Source organism: Garra rufa, chromosome 10 (genome assembly GCF_049309525.1).
Source record: "Garra rufa chromosome 10, GarRuf1.0, whole genome shotgun sequence".
Classification (NCBI taxonomy): Eukaryota; Metazoa; Chordata; class Actinopteri; order Cypriniformes; family Cyprinidae; genus Garra; species Garra rufa.
In genome coordinates, this window is record NC_133370.1 from 47,968,852 (window position 1) to 47,988,149 (window position 19,298).

General features: G+C 33.1%; 1 protein-coding gene across 1 annotated transcript; it reads left to right on the forward strand.

Annotated features, from left to right (window-relative positions):
• Positions 1-1,538: 1,538 nt before the first annotated feature.
• rpe65a (retinoid isomerohydrolase RPE65 a) lies at positions 1,539-18,631 on the forward strand. Its single transcript, XM_073848784.1, has 14 exons — positions 1,539-1,608; positions 2,665-2,747; positions 3,836-3,986; positions 5,799-5,906; positions 5,992-6,133; positions 8,547-8,694; positions 8,787-8,868; positions 10,216-10,348; positions 10,429-10,568; positions 11,977-12,106; positions 16,738-16,852; positions 17,233-17,327; positions 17,405-17,516; positions 18,385-18,631. Exons 1-14 carry the CDS (start codon positions 1,598-1,600, stop codon positions 18,528-18,530), a joined length of 1,596 nt encoding a protein of 531 aa, XP_073704885.1. The 5' UTR covers positions 1,539-1,597; the 3' UTR covers positions 18,531-18,631.
• Positions 18,632-19,298: the final 667 nt, after the last annotated feature.

The following is a 19,298-nucleotide window of genomic DNA, read 5'->3' on the forward strand; positions in this document are numbered from 1 at the left end:
TCATGCTTGTGTGACCTCACAACGTTACAAAACCTACACAAAGAAAATAAGCAGCACTGGCTTAAAATAGGTATAAAAATACCTTTTTATTGCATATGTGAGACTTTTTATTTCTCATTCTGTGAGGGAATACAATTTAGAAACCCTTAGACTTAGAACAGGCCTCTTATATTAACATTTTTATTTAGCAATCAGTTGTCATATCAAATGAAGACACAGTTCTTACACATGTGCTACACTGCAAACATGCTTTCTTACTTAGATTTTTTTGTCTAGTTTCCAGCCAAAATATCTAAAAATTCTTAAATCAAGAAGGATTTTCAAGACAAGTAAAAATAATTTCAAATTAGGTCAAAATTAAGTGAGTTTTTGCTCAAAAAAATCTTATTTCAAACAAAACAATATTATTTTTCTAACCCCATTGGCAGATTATCGCTTGTTTCAAACAAAAACGCACCTAATTTTGACTTGAAGAAAATTATTTTTTACCCGTTGATTTAAGAATCTTTAGATATTTTGGCTGGAAACAAGACAAAGAAATCTAAGTAAGAAAAGCATTTTTTTGCAGTGTACAGTCACCATCATTTAAAATTCCTGCCACTGACAGATTTGACAGACTTTCTATAGTGTTAAAATCTAGAAAGAAAATTATTATTATTTATTTATTTTTAAAATTGTTTATTTAGTGTGTCCTTTTTTTAAGGCGAGACACTGCAGGTGAATAGGATAAAAAAAATAACTAATATTTATCTTCTTTCTTACCCAGTTGATGCAAATGAACCATTATTTAATGAAATATGCACTAATTTGCATACATTTCTAGTACAAAAATCTAAACACTGGATGAAGTCAGTTTCAAAATTCTTTTTCAATTTTTTTTATTTATTTATTTTTTAGTTTTTTGGGGGGAATCAAATGTATAAAATCAAGCAAATTCTATATGAACAAATCCCTCTGTAAAGTCTTCAGGATGTAGACAGGAATACAAATGTCAAGTTTGGTGTGTGTAAGTGCTACTGAAGTGGAGATTTATGGCTCAGTGTAGAAGAAAAAACTCATTTTGAGAAAACAACCTTTAAAAATATGGATTGTAATTGAAATCTATCGACACTAATAGATAAAGTGCTATAATAGAAACACTGTCTTTAGGATGTTTTCTTTCCACTAGTCTGAAAAACCAAAAAGCCCAATATCTCAAACTTGACAAGTGCATGAATAAAACTCCAAACTTGGGTCACACATGTACATTGTTATGAAAACTGCTGTATGTGTATTTCAATGTTATTATTTCCTGAATGCAGTCTTTGTTAGGGGTTTTATCAGCTGCCTTCAGCTCATTTCTTACGTCGTACATCACAGCTTTCAGCTGCAGGAAAATCTCAAATCCTATTTGAAGGACTGGCTATTGTAAAGGCATCTCAGGCCTTGTACAATGGCCTTGTTGTTTAGCAAATGCTGCCATTGGCTGTAACAGGGGTCAGAGTTAGTCAGAATAAACCTGTGTAAGAGGATAAAGTATAAAAACCCAAAACTCAGAGCTCTGCTGATAAAACACAACAGGAACAAGTTCACAGACACCACTGTCCCAGCAGCAATCATGGTTAGCCGGTAAGTAACTTTCTTTCTTTCTTGTTATTCTTTGCTGTATATCACAAGCTTTAATGTATCTGGATGAACATTACAGTATGTTTTGGATTTACACTGCAAAAAATTATTTTCTTACTTAGATTTTTTGTCTTGTTTCCAGCCAAAATATCTATAAATTCTTAAATCAATAAAGATTTTCTAGACGAGTAAAAATTATTTTCTTGTTTTCCGAAAAAACAAGTCAAAATTGAGAGCGTTTTTGCTTGAAACAAGCAAAATATTCTGCCAATGTGGTAAGAAAAATAATCTTGTTTTTTGTTGAAAATTTTTTTTCTTACCCCATTGGCAGATTATTTTGCTTGTTCTTCTAAGCAAAAACTCACTTCATTTGGACTTTTCTGAAAACAAGAAAATATTTTTTAGTTGTCTAGAAAACCTAGAATTTGTCTAGAATTTTTTGATATTTTGGCTGGAAACAAGACACAAACATCTAATTAAGAAAAGCTGTTTGTGCAGTGTATGCACCGCAAAAAAAAAAAAAAAATGCTTTTCTAACTTATATTTTTTGTCTTGTTTCCAGCCAAAATATCTAAAAATTCTTAAAACCAAGAAGAATTTTCTAGACAAGAAAAAAAATATTTTCTTGTTTTCAGAAAAGTCAAAATTAAGTGCATTTTTGCTTAAAACAAGCAAAATAATCTGCCAATGTGGTAAGCAAAAAAAAAAAATAAATAAATAAATCTTGTTTTCTGTTTGAAATTAAAAAAAAAAAATTTGCTTGCCTCATTGGCAGATTATTTTGCTTGTTCTAAGTTAATTTTGACTTGTTTTTTTTTTTCGGTAAACAATAACATAATATTTACTCGTCGAGCAAATCCTTCTTGTTTTAAGAATTTTTAGATATTTTGACTGTAAACAAGACAAAAGAATAGAAATGCAGTTTTTGCAGTGTACGGTGTTGCGTTTAGGTCACTGGAAAACATTTATATAGTGATGTTGTAAAATGGCAGAACATCAATTCTCTCAGATATTTAAAAATTAAATTAAAGTATTATTATTTATTTCCTCGCTTTTCAGTTTTGAGCACCCTGCTGGAGGCTATAAGAAAATCTTTGAGACTGTGGAGGAGCTCAACGAACCTCTTCCAGCAACCGTCACTGGTATTTATATCTTTTTTTTTTTTTTCCTGTATTTATTAACTGAAAATATTCTGGAAAAAAATGGCATTCATTTCTAATATTTTAAAATGTATTTTTAATATCCACCACTCAAATTTCTCATATAAAAATCTTTAGAAAGAAAGGATGATGTGCTAGTCTGACCTGACAAAACCCTTTCTGGGTTGAAATGTTTATTTGTTTGTTTGTTTGTTTTAAAAATAAACATTTGTGACCCTGGACCACAAAACAAATCTTAAGTAGCATGGGTATATTTGTAGCAATAGGCAACAATGCATTGCATGGGTCAAAATCATACCTTTTTATGATCCACAAAGATATTTAGTTAATTCCCCACCATGAATATTTCAAAACAATTTTTGATTAATAATATGCATCGCTAAGAACTTAATTTGACAACTCTAAAGGCGATTTTCTTAATATTAATTTTTTTTTTTGTTTGTTTTTTTTATGCACCCTCAGATTCAGGATTTTTAAATAGTTGAATCTCAACTAAATATTGTCAATTGAAAGTGTATGTATTCAGCTTTCAGATAATGTATAAATCTCAATTTCCAAAAAAATGACACTTAATGACTGATTTTGTGGTCCTGGGTCACTGTAATTGTGCACCTGCATTAAATGCTTTTCTTACTTAGATTTTTTTTTGTCTTTTTCCAGTCAAAATGTCAAATTTTTTTTAATCAAATAGGATTTGCTAGACAAGTAAAAATTATTTTCTTGTTTTCAGAAAAAAAAAAAACAAGTCAAAATTAAGTGAGTTTTTGCTTAGAACAACCGAAATAATAAAGAAAAAATAATCTTATTTCAAATAGAAAACATTATTTTTCTTACCCCATTGGCAGATTATTTTGCTTGTTTCAAGCAAAAACACTTAATTGTAACTTGTTTTTTTGATTTAAGAATTTTTTTAATATTTTGGCTGGAAACAAGACAGAAAATTTAAAGTGAGAAAAGCAGTGTAGATGTATACATTTCAGGATCAGAGTCTGGAAACAGCTTGAGTTGCATTTGAACTCACGTGATGAACATATCTGCTAATTATCAAACACTAAACTTGTATTTTTTAGGTCGCATCCCTTCATTCATAAAAGGCAGTCTGCTCCGTCTGGGTCCCGGTTTGTTTGAGGTCGGAGCAGAGCCTTTCTTCCATCTTTTCGACGGCCAGGCCCTCATGCACAAGTTTGATTTCAGAAATGGACAAGTCACATATTTCCGCAAGTATGAAAGTGAATCTTTACATTATTGTGTTGATTCCTGCTCCAGTTAACTCTTTAAAAGAAAATAATACAAAATTATCAGTGATATTTTAGTTTCAATGATCTACAATTATAGTTTTTATTAGTATTTTGAATAATTAGAAATTTTAGTTTTCTTTATGTTTTATTTACATAGTTTTACTTTGTTTTATAATGTTCTAGGGCTGTCACTAACAATTATTTTGCTAATTGAGTAATCGGTTGATTATTCTGATGATTAATGAGTAATTGTACAATTTTTGTGGTAACAATAGACTTTAAAATGACTTAAAATACATATATGTGACCTTGGACCACAAAACTGGTCTTAAGTAGCACGGGTTTATTTGTAGCAGTAGCCATAAATACATTGTTCTTTTATACCAAAAATCATTAGAATATTATATAAAGATCATGTTCCATGAAGATACTCTACTGTAAATAGATCAAAACTTATTTTTTTGATTAGTAAGAACTTCATTTGGACAACTTTAAAGGTGATTTTCTCAATATTAAATTTTTTTTTGCACCCTCAGATTCCAGATTTTCAAATAGTTCATCTCGGCCAAATAATCGGCAGGAAATTGTGTTTTTTTACCGGGAGAAGTCCCACCAAAATGCGAATGGTCTAGTTTTAAGAAGCATTTGGGCAACCCTGCTCTATAGTCCTTAAATATTTAATATTGACTAAACTACAAGTCAAATCTCCTTATATTCTTAAATATTTGGCCGCTGCTTTATGATAGAAATTCTACAGCCACTGTCATTTCGTGAACAAGAACATGTGCACATCAAATTCAAACTTAAAGCGAGAGTTTAAACTTTTATTTCGAGATGATTCTGTTTGTGTGGAGCAGCATTTACTGATGTAGACGTACATAACCTAAACGCATAAAAAAAAAAAATGCATTATAAACCAGCAGTACATGTATTTATTTAATTGAATCACATCCTTTGTAAATTCGCAATAGCACTATACTGCAAAAAATGCTTTTCTTACGTAGATTGTTTGTCTTGTTTCCAGCCAAAATATCTAAAAAATCTTGAATCAGGAAGGATTTTCTAGACAAGTAAAAATTATTATCTTGTTTTTAGTAAAAACAAGTCAAAATTAAGTGAGTTTTTGCTTAAAACAAGCAAAATAATCTGCCAATGGGGTAAGAAAAAAAATCTTATTTCAAGCAGACAACTAGATTATTTTTCTTACCCCATTGGCAGATTATTTTGCTTGTTTTAAGCAAAAACTCACCTAATTTTGACTTGTTTTTACTGAAAACAAGACACAAATTTTTACTTGTCTAGAAAATGAATTGTCAAGAGTTTTTTGATATTTCGGCTGGAAACAAGACAAAAAATCTAAGTAAGAAAAGCATGTTTTGCAGTGTAATTCCTCTTTTTGCACTCTTCTCCTTGATTTGTTATAACTTTTGGCAGTCTGTGGTACTCCAAATGTTTTTTACCGGTCAGACCAATTAGTACAGCCAAAAACATGACAATAATTGACCATTTTCAGCAGCAATAATCAGCAAAATATGCAAGTTCGGTTCAATGGCAATGTTTACATTCACTTGAGCCATTGTGAAAACACTCATTGATTCTTGTCCATGGAATGTCCCACTTTGATTAATTGACACATGCAAAATGTAGTAAATTATTTTTTCTTATTTATGGAGTACTTGAATTTATTCAAGGAATCGTGACAGCCCTATAGTTTTCATTCATTTATTTCAGTTCTAACTATTTAGTACATCAAGTTAAACATATTAACTTTTTAAACCTGGCATTTTTCCGCCAGGTTTGTCAAAACAGATGCTTATGTTCGTGCTATGACCGAGAAACGTGTCGTAATCACTGAGTTCGGAACCTGTGCTTATCCAGATCCCTGCAAGAACATCTTCTCCAGGTTTGACTGCATTGCTGTTATTCACAGAATTGAAACCTTCTGCATTTGGTGCATCAGCATTTTTACATTTTGCCATTTGTGGCAGGTTCTTCACTTATTTCAAAGGAGTTGAGGTGACAGACAACTGCCTGGTGAACGTTTACCCTATTGGAGAGGACTTCTATGCTGTCACTGAGACTAATTACATCACCAAAGTCAACGTGGAAACCATGGAAACCTTGAAAAAGGTGAGACAAAGATTTAAAAAACACCCTTGCTCATGCAATAAGTGACATTTTAGACATAATGCTTGTTTTTGCTCAATTTTGCCAATGAAAACAGTTCCAAACAAAGATCACAGCACTGTTTTGCATCTCTGAGCAGTGGATGGTGTTTACCTGAATCAGCTTTTTGAAAGAATCGGCTAGTAAAAATGATTCAGTGATTCCTGAATGAATCAGCCGTTTGAATGAATCAGTTGAATCTCAAGCTCAGTGTGAAATTTCACATTTCGAATATATTTTTATGTCTTCAGTTATTTCAAATGTCAGTATTCAACTGTTTTGTTAAAAACAAAACATTAGGCCTATTTATGCATTTGTAACTGCAGTTTAAATGCAACCATGCCTCCTCTGAGATACATTAAAGTAGATATGTGAAAGTACTCGAAATTCAGACATATGGATTCAAGGCCTGGAAAGTGCTTAAAAACAAACATAGGTCCTTGAAAGTGCTTGAATTAAATTTTTAAATACATTTTGTTTATGGTGCTATTTCAATGAAAGACACTAGACGAAGTGCTTCTTATGCTGCCTTCATGTGCTATCGTAATTATGGTAAATACCAAAATCCGACATCGAAATTGCACATGAACACCCACTCACGTTGTAATTTCCACTGGAAAGCTCGAAATTTTTTATGATACCCGAGTTGCCGAGATGGGATAAACTTTGACCTTTCAACATGGCGGACAGCAACGAAACTATACTGAATGGTAAACATTGCATGATGTTAAAAGTTAAAAAAAACTTATATAGGCCGTATAAAATATATATACTTATATAGGCTTATAACTTATATAGGCTAGCTAAAACAGAACCATTAGTTAGTATTGTCTTTAAAAAAACTATACTATTCATGATCAATAAGATATACAGCCTATCATTTATCGTTTGCGTTTTGATGCATCCTCTTCTTCCTGTAGCAGATGCATTAGGGAGTTTATAACCGTTTTAAAACTTTTACCCAAATAGCATGTGAGGACAAATTCCGAGTCCGCCATGTTTCTCTTCAGTACGACAACAAAAGCACCTGAACACGACACACTGGTAATTTCCACTTCACAAGTGGAAAGCATCATCTTTCCCATATCACATGAAGGCAGCATTATTCTTACCCAAAAATACAAAATGGAAGACAATCTTGCTACTCAAGCTGTGTATTAACATTATATTTATTTATAGATTTATTTGCTTCTTTTCCATTATGCATTTACTTGCACTTTTACTTTCAATAGTATGTTTAAGATAAATAATAATAAAAAAATTCGTACTTAAAGGATTAGTTCACTTTCATAACAACAATGCACAGATAATGTACTCACCCCCTTGTCATCCAAGATGTCTTTCTTTCCTCAGTCATAAAGAAATTGTTCTTTTTTTTTTGTTGAGTAAAACATTTTAGGATTTCTCTCTTTATAATGGAGATGGATGTCGCCCCGAAGTTTGAACTTCCGAAATGCAGTTAAAATACAGCTTCAAAAGGCTCTAAACGATCCCAGCCGAGGAGGAAGGGTCTTACTGTATCTAGCAAAACGATTGGTTACTTTCGAAAAGAAATTGACAATTTATATACTTTTTAACCTCAAATGCTTGTCTTGTCTCATCTCTGTTCAGTGAATGTGTAGTGAGTATAATCCGGGTCAATGCAGTTAGGGGACGTCTGAAAACTCCCATCTCGTTTATGTCTTCAACGTCAAAATCGTCCTATAATGCTGTTTTTACCTTTTTTTGTAGAGGGAGTTTGAGTTTCTTTGTATGTTCACTTTGTAAACACTGTGTCGGTACTTTTGCAGCGATCTAAGGTGATTTTGAAGTTAGGGAAGAAAATGAGATGGGAGTTTTTAGACGTACCCTAACTGTATTTACCCCAATCACACAGACTTCGCATGCGCTGAGCAAAGACGAGACAAGACGAGCATTTGAGGTTAAAAAGTATATCAATTGTCAATTTGTTTCGAAAATAACCGATCGTTTCGCTAGATAAGACCCTGGGATCGTTTAGAGCCTTTTGAAGCTGCATTTAAACTGCATTTCGGAAGTTCAAACTTCGGGTGCCATCCATGTCCATGATAAAGAGAGAAATCCTGAAATGTTTTCCTCAAAAAAAAAAAAAAAATTTCTTTACGAGTGAGGAAAGAAAGACATGAACATCTTGGATGACAAGGGGGTGAGTACATTATCTGTGCATTGTTGTTATGAAAGTGAACTTATCCTTTAAGTACAATAAATATCCCATACTTTTACTTTTGCTCAAGTAAGTTAATATTCTAAACGGTGACTTCGACTTCTACCAAAGTCATTTTCTGGTAAGATATCTGTACTTTTACTTAAGTATTGCCTTCAGATACTTTATACACCACTGTTTAATCGTTTCTAAAAGGTGGACTTGTGTGACTATGTGAATATAAATGGAGTAACGGCTCATCCGCACATCGAGAAAGACGGTACAGTCTACAACATTGGAAACTGCATGGGGAAGGGAGCCTCGCTGGCCTACAATATCGTCCGAATCCCTCCAAAACAAAAAGGTAGGTGTTCTTATGGTCATTGAGAAACATTTCATGAATGTTGGTTAAACGATATCTAACGTGTTTGGTTAAATGGAAACAAACTCTTTCAGACAAATCAGACCCGATTGAGAAATCCAAGGTGGTTGTGCAGTTCCCGAGTGCGGAAAGGTTCAAGCCATCCTATGTGCACAGGTAAGCATAGCTACACTCAAATAGTACTATTATTGAAGACATTCTTACAGGAAAATACTATTTCGTTTAATTCAGTGTATTACATGCTGTTTCCCTGTCATTGGATGAAATGAAAATTTTGCATACACCATTCAATTAAATAATGCATTGATTTATGTATTGCAAATATGTATACAAATGCATAGAATTGATTTTGTTGTAATCTATTACAGTTTTATCGAACTGCTGTTATTGATGATAATGTTTAAATGAAGTGTAGATACAGTACTTGCACCAAAAAACTTTATTGTATAAATCATACAACTATAGTCAACTAATAAACCAGGCAGGGCGATCAAGACCATATCTGTTGCTCAGATATGCACAATATTTTTTATTTGCTTAATTTGGCAAATGTAAATATAGGGACATATAGTGTCTTAAATATAGGTTTCTTAAACAATGATGTTTTTATTTATTTATTTATTGTGTGGATTCCATATACTACCTTGAAAAAAAAAAAACATTGACAGTATATTTCACAATTATTTACACAGAACTAATTAATTAACATGAAAGACTGAAATAGTATTTTCTTGTGAATCATTCTCCAAAATCTTTTCATTTACTTCAACTTCATTTTTTTTAATTATAATGAATAATTACAATTAGGTTTGCAATCAAACTAAACCTAGTTTTATTGTAGTTCACAAAAAAATCACACTATAAAAAAACTGAAAATTGTACTATTGTAAATACTAAAGATCAAAACAGTGTAAATGTTGTTTTATGTTGGAAATATTAATGAAAATCCAACCTTAACTTAAAAAAACAATTACAGTGTAATGTTATAATTAATAATTATAATTAGGTTTGCAGTCAAACTAAAACTAGTTTTTGTTGTACTTCACAAAAAAATGTGAAAAAATTAGACAAAATGAAAAATAAAGTACTGTATTTTTTTTTTCAAACTATTTGTATTTTCACAAACAGTGAGTATATTGCGACTTTATAAATGTCATTTTTTGTTTATGCTTTTGTAAATATTAACAATAATATTTAAATACACTACTTTTGCCAAAGAAATCTTATTGTGCATATCATACAAATATGGCATAATGTATAGTCAGCTGGTCATTATTACAAAATAAACCACCAATTGCACACTAATGTATGTTGCTTTTGGTTTATTTGGAACTTTTTCCATTGGTGAAGAGAGAATATAGTGTTTAAAACATAAGTTACTCAATATTACCTTTATGTTGATAAAGGTCTGTGTTTGGAGCCAGTAATAGACTGATCAGTGAACCCATTTGTATTGAAATAAATCAGCAGTTGATAAACCATATGTCATCTTTCCCCTCCTAGTTTTGGCATGACAGAAAACTACTTTGTCTTCGTTGAAACTCCCGTTAAAATCAACCTGTTGAAGTTCCTGAGCGCTTGGACTATTCGAGGATCCAACTACATGGACTGCTTTGAATCTGATGAGGAGAAAGGCGTACGTTCACTTGATAATGCATGAGTTTCAGAATTTTAGGCAGCATTTGAACTTTATATATGTTGTGTTAATTTAAACAGACATGGTTACACATTGCAAGGAAGCATCCTGGAGAATACATCGACTATAAATTCAGAACCGCTGCAATGGGTCTGTTCCACCACATCAACTGCTATGAGGACTCAGGCTTCATTGTTGTTGACCTGTGTGCCTGGAAAGGGTAAGTCAAACACAATTAAATCAGCTCTATTTATTTATTGACTTATTTAGTGACTTTAGAGCCCTCTAGGTTTAAGTGAGTGTAATGCATTATTGTCATTACAGTTGATAACATAAGATTTCTGAAATGCAAACCAGGAACTTTTTTAGTGTCACAGTCAAAATATTGAAAACTCCGCTTGAAAAAAAAAAAAAAATCCCATTCACTAAATAAAATGATTTTGTGGTGAAGTAAATAAAACAGAAAAATAAATGTAATTTCTACATTAAATAATTGAGTTCAGGCAATAATAAAAAAGAGTAAAGAATAGTAGAATTAAAAATGTGAACTTATAAGTATATTTAACTTGGAATTGTTTTATTTTTTACAAAGATTCTTTAAGCAAATAAGTCATGATCCTGTTGTTCCCATCATGCACTTGGGCATGAATAATTAATAAGGGTAATTTTTCGCTGTTTTCAGATTGTATTTACACTGTTTTATGTTTGCTTTTGTTGTTAGTAACTTTCTGTTTAGTAACATCTAGAGTTCATTTTCTATTCAAAATGACCCATTCATATTTAAAAGCTATTCATTGATTGTTACCATCATTGTGTATCATGTGCCAAGTTTTGAGGTCTCTGTGTTCATTTGGTTAGTAACTACATTGAGTCAACATATAACCTAAAAACATTAAAGAGCTGTCTGCATGCTTATGTACATGTTTGAAAGTGAACCACATGCTTTAATGGCATTTTATTCAGTGCAATGATGTTTGAGTAAAGTTTAGTGAATTGTACTTGAGGACTGCAGGGTGAACTTAAATAATTAAGTAGAAATTACTCATTAAACTATAAATCAATCTTTAAATTTACTTACTTGCTTTGCTAATTTTACTTAATTTAGTTAAGTAGATTTTACTTAATTCCATACTTAAATTTGACTTAAAAAATGTGTGTGCAAAACTTGTCAAATAAAAATAAGGTGAATTTAGGGTAATAATTATAATGATGTTTGCAGTCCAGATGGACCTGGCTTTAATACAATAAAATGGCAAAAATCACACTACGAAAAATAGTAAATTGATAGAAAATTTATGTTCACGCATTTGGAAATGGGTCTTTACTATTCCTGTTTAGATTTATTACTTGGCATTCGAGGTTCATTTTGAGCACAAACTTCATGCTTTCTGTGACTGCAATTGTTTAGTTTATTATTTTTCATATTATTTGTTTTTATCAGGGCCTTATTAGAAGTCAGTCTACCATTAGAATGATTAGAAAATTGGTATTTCAGGGTTAGAAACTTCAGCATGGGTTAATTTGCACATTTATTATTATTCATCAGCATTATTATCATTTACATTTGACAGCTGGTTTCAGGTGAGATCATTTTTCTAATAAGTTTTTTTTTTTCTCTTTCTCTTCAGCTTTGAATTTGTCTACAACTATCTGTGGCTAGCAAACCTCCGTGCAAACTGGGAAGAGGTGAAAAGAAATGCCATGATCGCCCCTCAGCCAGAAGTCAGGCGATACGTGCTTCCTCTGGATCCCTTCAGGGTAAATAAAAAACACTTAATATGGCGAGACACTGCAGGTGAATAGGGTAAAAAAAACCTAATAGTTATCATCTTACTTACCAAGTTAATTGATTACATTGATAATTGCAAACGTTTTTTGTATTACAAGTTTTCTAAAATGTTAGGTTTTAAAATGCAAATGAGGCATTATTTAATGAAATATGTACGGTGGCCGAGAGAGCTCAACGCTCTGCTACTTAAGAAAACACATGCAAACAGAAAAAAACAACAAATTAAACACATGCAAACAGAAACAAACAACAGATTAAAAAAAAACCTTCATCAGTTTGACAACACTGCAAATCCTCACAACGCAAACACAAATACGGAAACGCGCTGCAAAAGCAAAAAAAAGCGCTGCAAACGCAAAAAAGCGCTGCAAACGCAAAAAAAGCGCTACAAAAGCAAAAAAAGCGCTGCAAACGCAAAAAAGCGCTGCAAAAGCAAAAAAAAGCGCTGCAAAAGCAAAAAAAAAGCGCTGCAAACACAAAAAAAGCGCTACAAAAGCAAAAAAAGCGCTGCAAACGCAAAAAAGCGCTGCAAAAGCAAAAAAAAGCGCTGCAAAAGCAAAAAAAGCGCTGCAAAAGCAAAAAAAAACGCTGCAAAAGCAAAAAAAAGCGCTGCAAAAGCAAAAAAGCGCTGCAAAAGCAAAAAAAGCGCTGCAAACGCAAAAAAAGCGCTACAAAAGCAAAAAAAGCGCTGCAAACGCAAAAAAGCGCTGCAAAAGCAAAAAAAAGCGCTGCAAAAGCAAAAAAAGCGCTGCAAAAGCAAAAAAAAACGCTGCAAAAGCAAAAAAAAGCGCTGCAAAAGCAAAAAAGCGCTGCAAAAGCAAAAAAAGCGCTGCAAACGCAAAAAAAGCGCTGCAAACGCAAAAAAAGCGCTACAAAAGCAAAAAAAGCGCTGCAAACGCAAAAAAGCGCTGCAAAAGCAAAAAAAAGCGAAATTTCCGTTGTGCTCCGTGCTATTTGCAGCACTTGCAGCACTTTTTTTACAGCGTGTTTCCGTATTTGTGTTTGCATTGCGAGGATTTGCCTGTGTTGTCAAACTGATGATGTTTTTTTTTATTTTATTTGTTGTTGTTTTTTTCTGTTTGCAAATGTTTTCTTTCTGTTTGCATGTGTTTTCTTAAGTTGCAGCGCGTTGAGCTCTCTCGGCCAGGGTTGGGGTCAATTCAGGAATGAACTCAACAATTCCAATTCAAATAAGGAAATGGAATTGGAATTGGAATTCAACAACAATTACAGGAAACACAGTTGGAATTGAATTGGAATTACAGGAAGTGGAATTCAATTCAGGGAAACTCCACTGAATTCCGTTTATTGCTGTTTCTGAGCATTTATTTGTGATTGCATTTAGAGACATAAATTTGAACTTTATTTATGATGCTTTACAAATACCAAGTAATGCATGAAATAGAGTTGATCAAATGCAAGTAAATAAAAATGAGAACTGTACATTATGAATTAATAATTGAATGACAGTGGTGATACGTTTGTGGATGTACTATACATTCAATATATGATTACCACATAATATATGTCTCAACTCAAATGACTCAAAAAATGAGTCATGTTCATTCATGTATTTCATTCACTTTTTGTTGCATCGAATTATCTAGGGCTGCAACAACGAATCGATAAAATCGATAAAAATCGATTACTAAAAGCGTTGGCAACGAATTTCATAATCGATTCGTTGTGTCGCGCGACGCAGAGACATTTGGTTGTTATTATATATATTTAAAAAAAAAAATTGAGCGCAGAGCGGAGTGGACACATTCGGTCTCTCTCCCGCACTGATGCCAGCAGAGTTCGGCACCTCATAAGCTGTGTTTCCATCCAAAAATGCGAATTTAACTTATGCGCAAAACTGGAACATTTGAGCATAAAGTACCGTTTCTACATTATATATATATGCTGCCCCGATTTATATCAAACATGTTTGATATTTAAGCTTACTTTGGCTAGCGTACTTTCACAGCAGCCAATGCTCGATCGCAAAACAGCTGCTGTACGGGTCGTTGGATAGTGGAGATGGAGAAAACTACTTCTATAGTTTTTGTAACACTGTCTGTCTGTATAATGTGTCGAAAACATACCACAACCGTAAGGAGGAAGAGGAGCTCTGCTGAGGTGAAATCGTCTCAGTTTTGAATAGGGCTGTGACGGTGGCACGTTGTTTTTTTATATATAGCCTACACTTCAGTCAGCGAACAAGCAGCCTAAAAACGCCAAAATAAATCAAAGAAATAATATATTTAATTAAGAAAGTAGCCTAAGAGTATTAAATAGGCTATTAAACAAACATTCCTTGTAAAAATGTCCTACAGCTCATCAATTTTTGGCCGACTGAATTTCCAGTCCGACTGTCTTTTTTTCTCTTTCTCTTCCTCATTACACAGCTGCTGTTTTTAATAGCAAAGTGATTACATTTATTTTCGTTCCTTTAGTTTATAAAGTTAATTTAGAGATATATTTGGAACACTTTTTGTTTGTTAAATTCAAGTTTTTGTTTTTTAAAGTTATACCTAGCAAACAGCGGCAGACAGATCAAAAGCCTGCTTAATTCATCGCGATTTAAATTAAAATCCATTGATATAAAAAACTTAAAACATATCACAATATTAGTTTAATCATTCAATCAAGATAATTCCAAAGTTTGTGCGGAGAGAAGCGCGCTTTGCAGCGCATGGAGACGCCAGTGCAATGTGGAATTTCTTTTTTGCTCATAAAGGTAAGAGTAATTTACCACCCGGGCCGGAACTGTAAAGGGTCTACCTTAGTTTGTGTGTACTAACAGTATCAACAAAATGTGCTCTTAAAGAAAACAAACAGAATACGCTTGATATCTTTGGTTTAAACAGGAGCGCTTCACAATAATTAACCGAAACCCAGGTAATTGCCTCACAAACACAATATCTATAGAAAGCTTTAAATTATTATTTTACTATAAAACGAAATAATTAAAATCGAAAACAAAACTCTTTCATTAGCTAATCCATAAAGATGCATTAGGCATTAATGAGCAGATGGCAGGATCGTCAATTTCATCTTTGCAACACTGAATCAGAAAATACTAGTTTATTAATAAGTAATTCGAATATTTTCTTAATTTTTGCCTTGACACATTCATGGTAATTACTTTTGCTGGGGCTTTGAGGCCAGTTTTGCGTGCATTTGAATGCGGAACTCTTCCAGCTGGTCGCTGCTGATGGCAGGACACTAAACACCGCCATGGCAGAATGAATGTAGCAGAAAGTTAGTCAAGTTATCCCGTTCCAGCGTGCAAAGTCACATGACTTTTTTAATGCGCACTGAGGAATTTAATTTGAGAGGCTTCTTGATGGGAAATGCAGCATGTACACCACAGCAAGCCGCTGTCTTGACGGATAGTAATTTTAGTTTATTTAGTCTATATATTTGGCAGATGTAAAGCATACATGTGTATGTTTTTTGTGTTAGTCCATTTTTATTTTATTATTATTATTATAACAGTTCAAGGAGCAACATGTTCGTGCACTTTCTAAAGATTTTAGTTCTGTTTTTGAATAAAGGGTTGTAAATCCCTTTTTTTTATCCGATTCATCGATTAATCGAAAAAATAATCGACAGATTGATCGATTATTAAAATAATCGTTAGTTGCAGCCCTAGAATTATCATCATTTCCTGAAATTTGGCATGTGAAATGATCACGCTTAACATACTAAACATACAGTACTTTGTATTTCTTTTATATGTTTGTTGTTTATGTGATTTACAATATTTAATGTAATATAAACTATTAAGCAAATCAAGTCAAATTATTTTATTTAGCAACTCAAGTGGAATTTAGTGGAATTTATTTGATTTCAATTCTGTTTCCTGGCATTCCATTTCAATTCCAATTCCATTTCCTGTCAGCTGCATGCAATTCCAATTCCATTCCAGGAAGTGAATTGGAATTTACCATTCATTCTCAATTCAATTCATGAAAGGCCCCAACCCTGCTCTCAGCCACTGTAAATATGCGCTAATTTGCATACATTTCTAGTACTGGATGAAGTCAGTTTCAAAATTCTTGTTTAATTTTTTTTGACATATTAGAGTCAAATGTTTTTACAAAGAGGATTTTGAGTCTCATTTTGTCGCTGCATAATTCAGAAAAAACTTTGAACTGAGAGAAAACAATGTTGTTGTTGTGTTTTTTTTTTTTTTTTTTACATTTTTTGGGGAATAAAAAGGTTCTATAAAACCAAACAAATTATATATGAACAAATCCCTCTGTAAAAATCTTCAGGATATAGACAGGAATAAAAATGTAAAGTTTGGTGTGTGTAAGTTCTACTGAAGTGGAGATTTATGGCTCAGTGTAGGAGAAAAAACTCCTGGCCTTTAGAAATATGTATTGTAATTGAAATCTATTGACACAAATAGATAAAGTGCTATAAAAGAAACACTTAACAGTGTCTTTTGGGTGTTTTCTTTCCACTAGTCTGAAAAAACACTATGAAACAGCCCAAAATCATGAAAAAACAAAATTTTTGCCTGGAGTGTCTCCCCTTAAGATTGATATTTTTGTGTGAGGAAGATCCTAATGCTTCAAGATCAATCTTCAACACTGATTTCTTCTAGGAGGAGCAGGGCAAAAATCTGATCTCTCTGCCGTACACCACCGCCACAGCCACAATGCGAACTGATGGGACCATTTGGCTCGAACCTGAGGTGCTTTTCTCTGGTCCACGACAAGGTATGACAGCTTTTTCGTGTTACACTCTTTTAAAAAAAAAGTGCTTTAAAAGGTTCCTCACAGCAATGCCTTTGAAGAACCATTTTTGGTTCCACAAAGAACCATTCAGTCAAAGGTTTTTTAAAGAACCATCTCTTTCTTACCTTTTTATAATCTGAAGAACCTTCTTTTGCCACAAAGAACTAGAAAGGTTCTTAAGATGTTAAAGGTTGTTTATAGAACCATTTAGACAAAAAAAGTTCTTCTATGGCATCATGAAGCACCTTTATTTTTAAGAGTATATGACACCTTTTTGTCATTGATCCCTTCAAGATGCAGCTCAAATAAAGCTGGACATAAAACTCACGGTGATGTTTTATCATATGTTTTAAATCTCAAAGCATTCGAGTTTCCTCAGATCAACTACAAAATGAACAACGGAAAGAATTACACATACGCCTATGGACTGGGCCTCAACCACTTCATCCCTGACAGGGTATGAATAATCACACTCTTCTGTTCAGTATTTTATGACAAGAATGGGTTTTTAAGGCTGTCTTTGATGGTTCATAGATTTGCAAACTCAATGTGAAGACCAAGGAGACCTGGGTTTGGCAGGAGCCGGACTCCTACCCTTCAGAACCGCTGTTTGTGCAGAACCCTGATGGAGTGGATGAGGATGATGGTGGGTGACATTAGCCGTAGATTAAGCTTGTATTTTGGGTAACACTTCATTTTGATGTTCCCCAACACAAATTCAACTGACTATAAGTAACTTTGTAAGTAAGTACATGTCACCTTATTCTACTAACACTGGTAACAAGTGGAGGTAAACGGGTTAAAATTCATGCAATTTGATGTCAAAATCAGAATAAAAATCATTTTTATAGAATACTAGTCAAAGACGACATTTGAAGCTTTTAAAGCATTTAAACCAAAGACTATTGAATAACCAAGACTTGTCACCTGTATAGTTTTGAATGGGGGAAAAATGAAACACCCATTATGGCCGCGAAGCCCCGTCTTCTTAGTGAAAGAGCCTTAACAACAAGTTCTTAACAATGCATATTACTAATCAAAAATTACATTTTGATATTTTTATAGTAGGAATTTTACAAAAAATCTTCATGGAACATGATCTTTACTTAATTTCCTAATGATTTTTGGCATAAAAGAAAAATCGATAATTTTGACCCATACAATGTATTTTTGGCTATTGCTACAAATATACCCCAGCGACTTAAGACTGGTTTTGTGGTCCAGGGTCACATATATATGGGGCAGTTCTTGTCGGATTTTTGGTGATTGAAAATATGAAATTTAATCGTAAGCTTGGTGGACAGTTTTGGAGAATTTGAAGTTTCCCCATTCAAAGAGATAGGAGCTGCACTTGCATGTCGAGAGGAACTTCAAAGATGTCCGTAGAGTGACGTGACTTGCCTTAAAGGGACTTTGGTTGACATTTAGTTGCAAATAGCTTGTAGTTATTAAAATGTCTAAAGTGGATCCAAATAAAGAGTAACAGTTTTGTGTAATGCTTCACTATTTAACAGGTGTCATAATGACGATTGTGGTGTCGCCTGGAGCCCAAAGACCTACGTTCTGCCTGATCTTGAATGCCAAGGATCTGTCTGAGGTTGCAAGAGCAGAAGTTGACATTATTTCTCCAGTCACCTTCCATGGAATGTATAAACCATAGAGCGGATGGAAATACTGAACATAGAGTCCTCCAACACTGACAAACTCTACTGTATACGCCATCACACTGTAAACTAATAATAATAAAACTATGGTATTGCACATTTGTTTTTGCAAATGCATAAAACTTAATTTGTCAACAAAATAGACTTGAATGCATGCAGTAGTTCATCCAAAAAAATGAAATTTTTCTTTGGAGACTCTGGTGATGAAATGTGCCTCAAGCGCACTGCATGCTAACTCTTTACTTTTACTTCATACTTTAAGGGGAGACGCTACAGGCAAAAACACTGTTTTTTTTTTTGTGTGTACTGGTCAAGTTTGAGATTTTGGGCTTTTTTGTTGAAAATACCCAAAAGACACTGTGATGTGTTTCTTTTATAGCACTTTATCTATTTGTGTCAATAGATTTCAATCCATTTTTCTCCTACGCTGAACCAAAAATCTCTACTTCAGTCGCACTTACACACACCTGTCTATATCCTGAAGGTTTTTACGGAGGGATTTGTGAATATATAACTGGCTTGATTTTATACAACATTTTCCCCCTTCTGTTAAAGCTATTTCTGAATAAAATGAGAAATCCCCTCAGTAAAAACATTCAACTCTAATATGTCAAAAAATTAAGAATTTTGAAACTGACTTCATCCAGTGTTTAGATTTTTGTACTAGAAATGTACGCAAATGAGCACATATTTCATTAAATAATGCCTTATTTGTATATTTAAACCTAAGATTTTAGAAAACTTGTAATACAAAAAATGTTTGC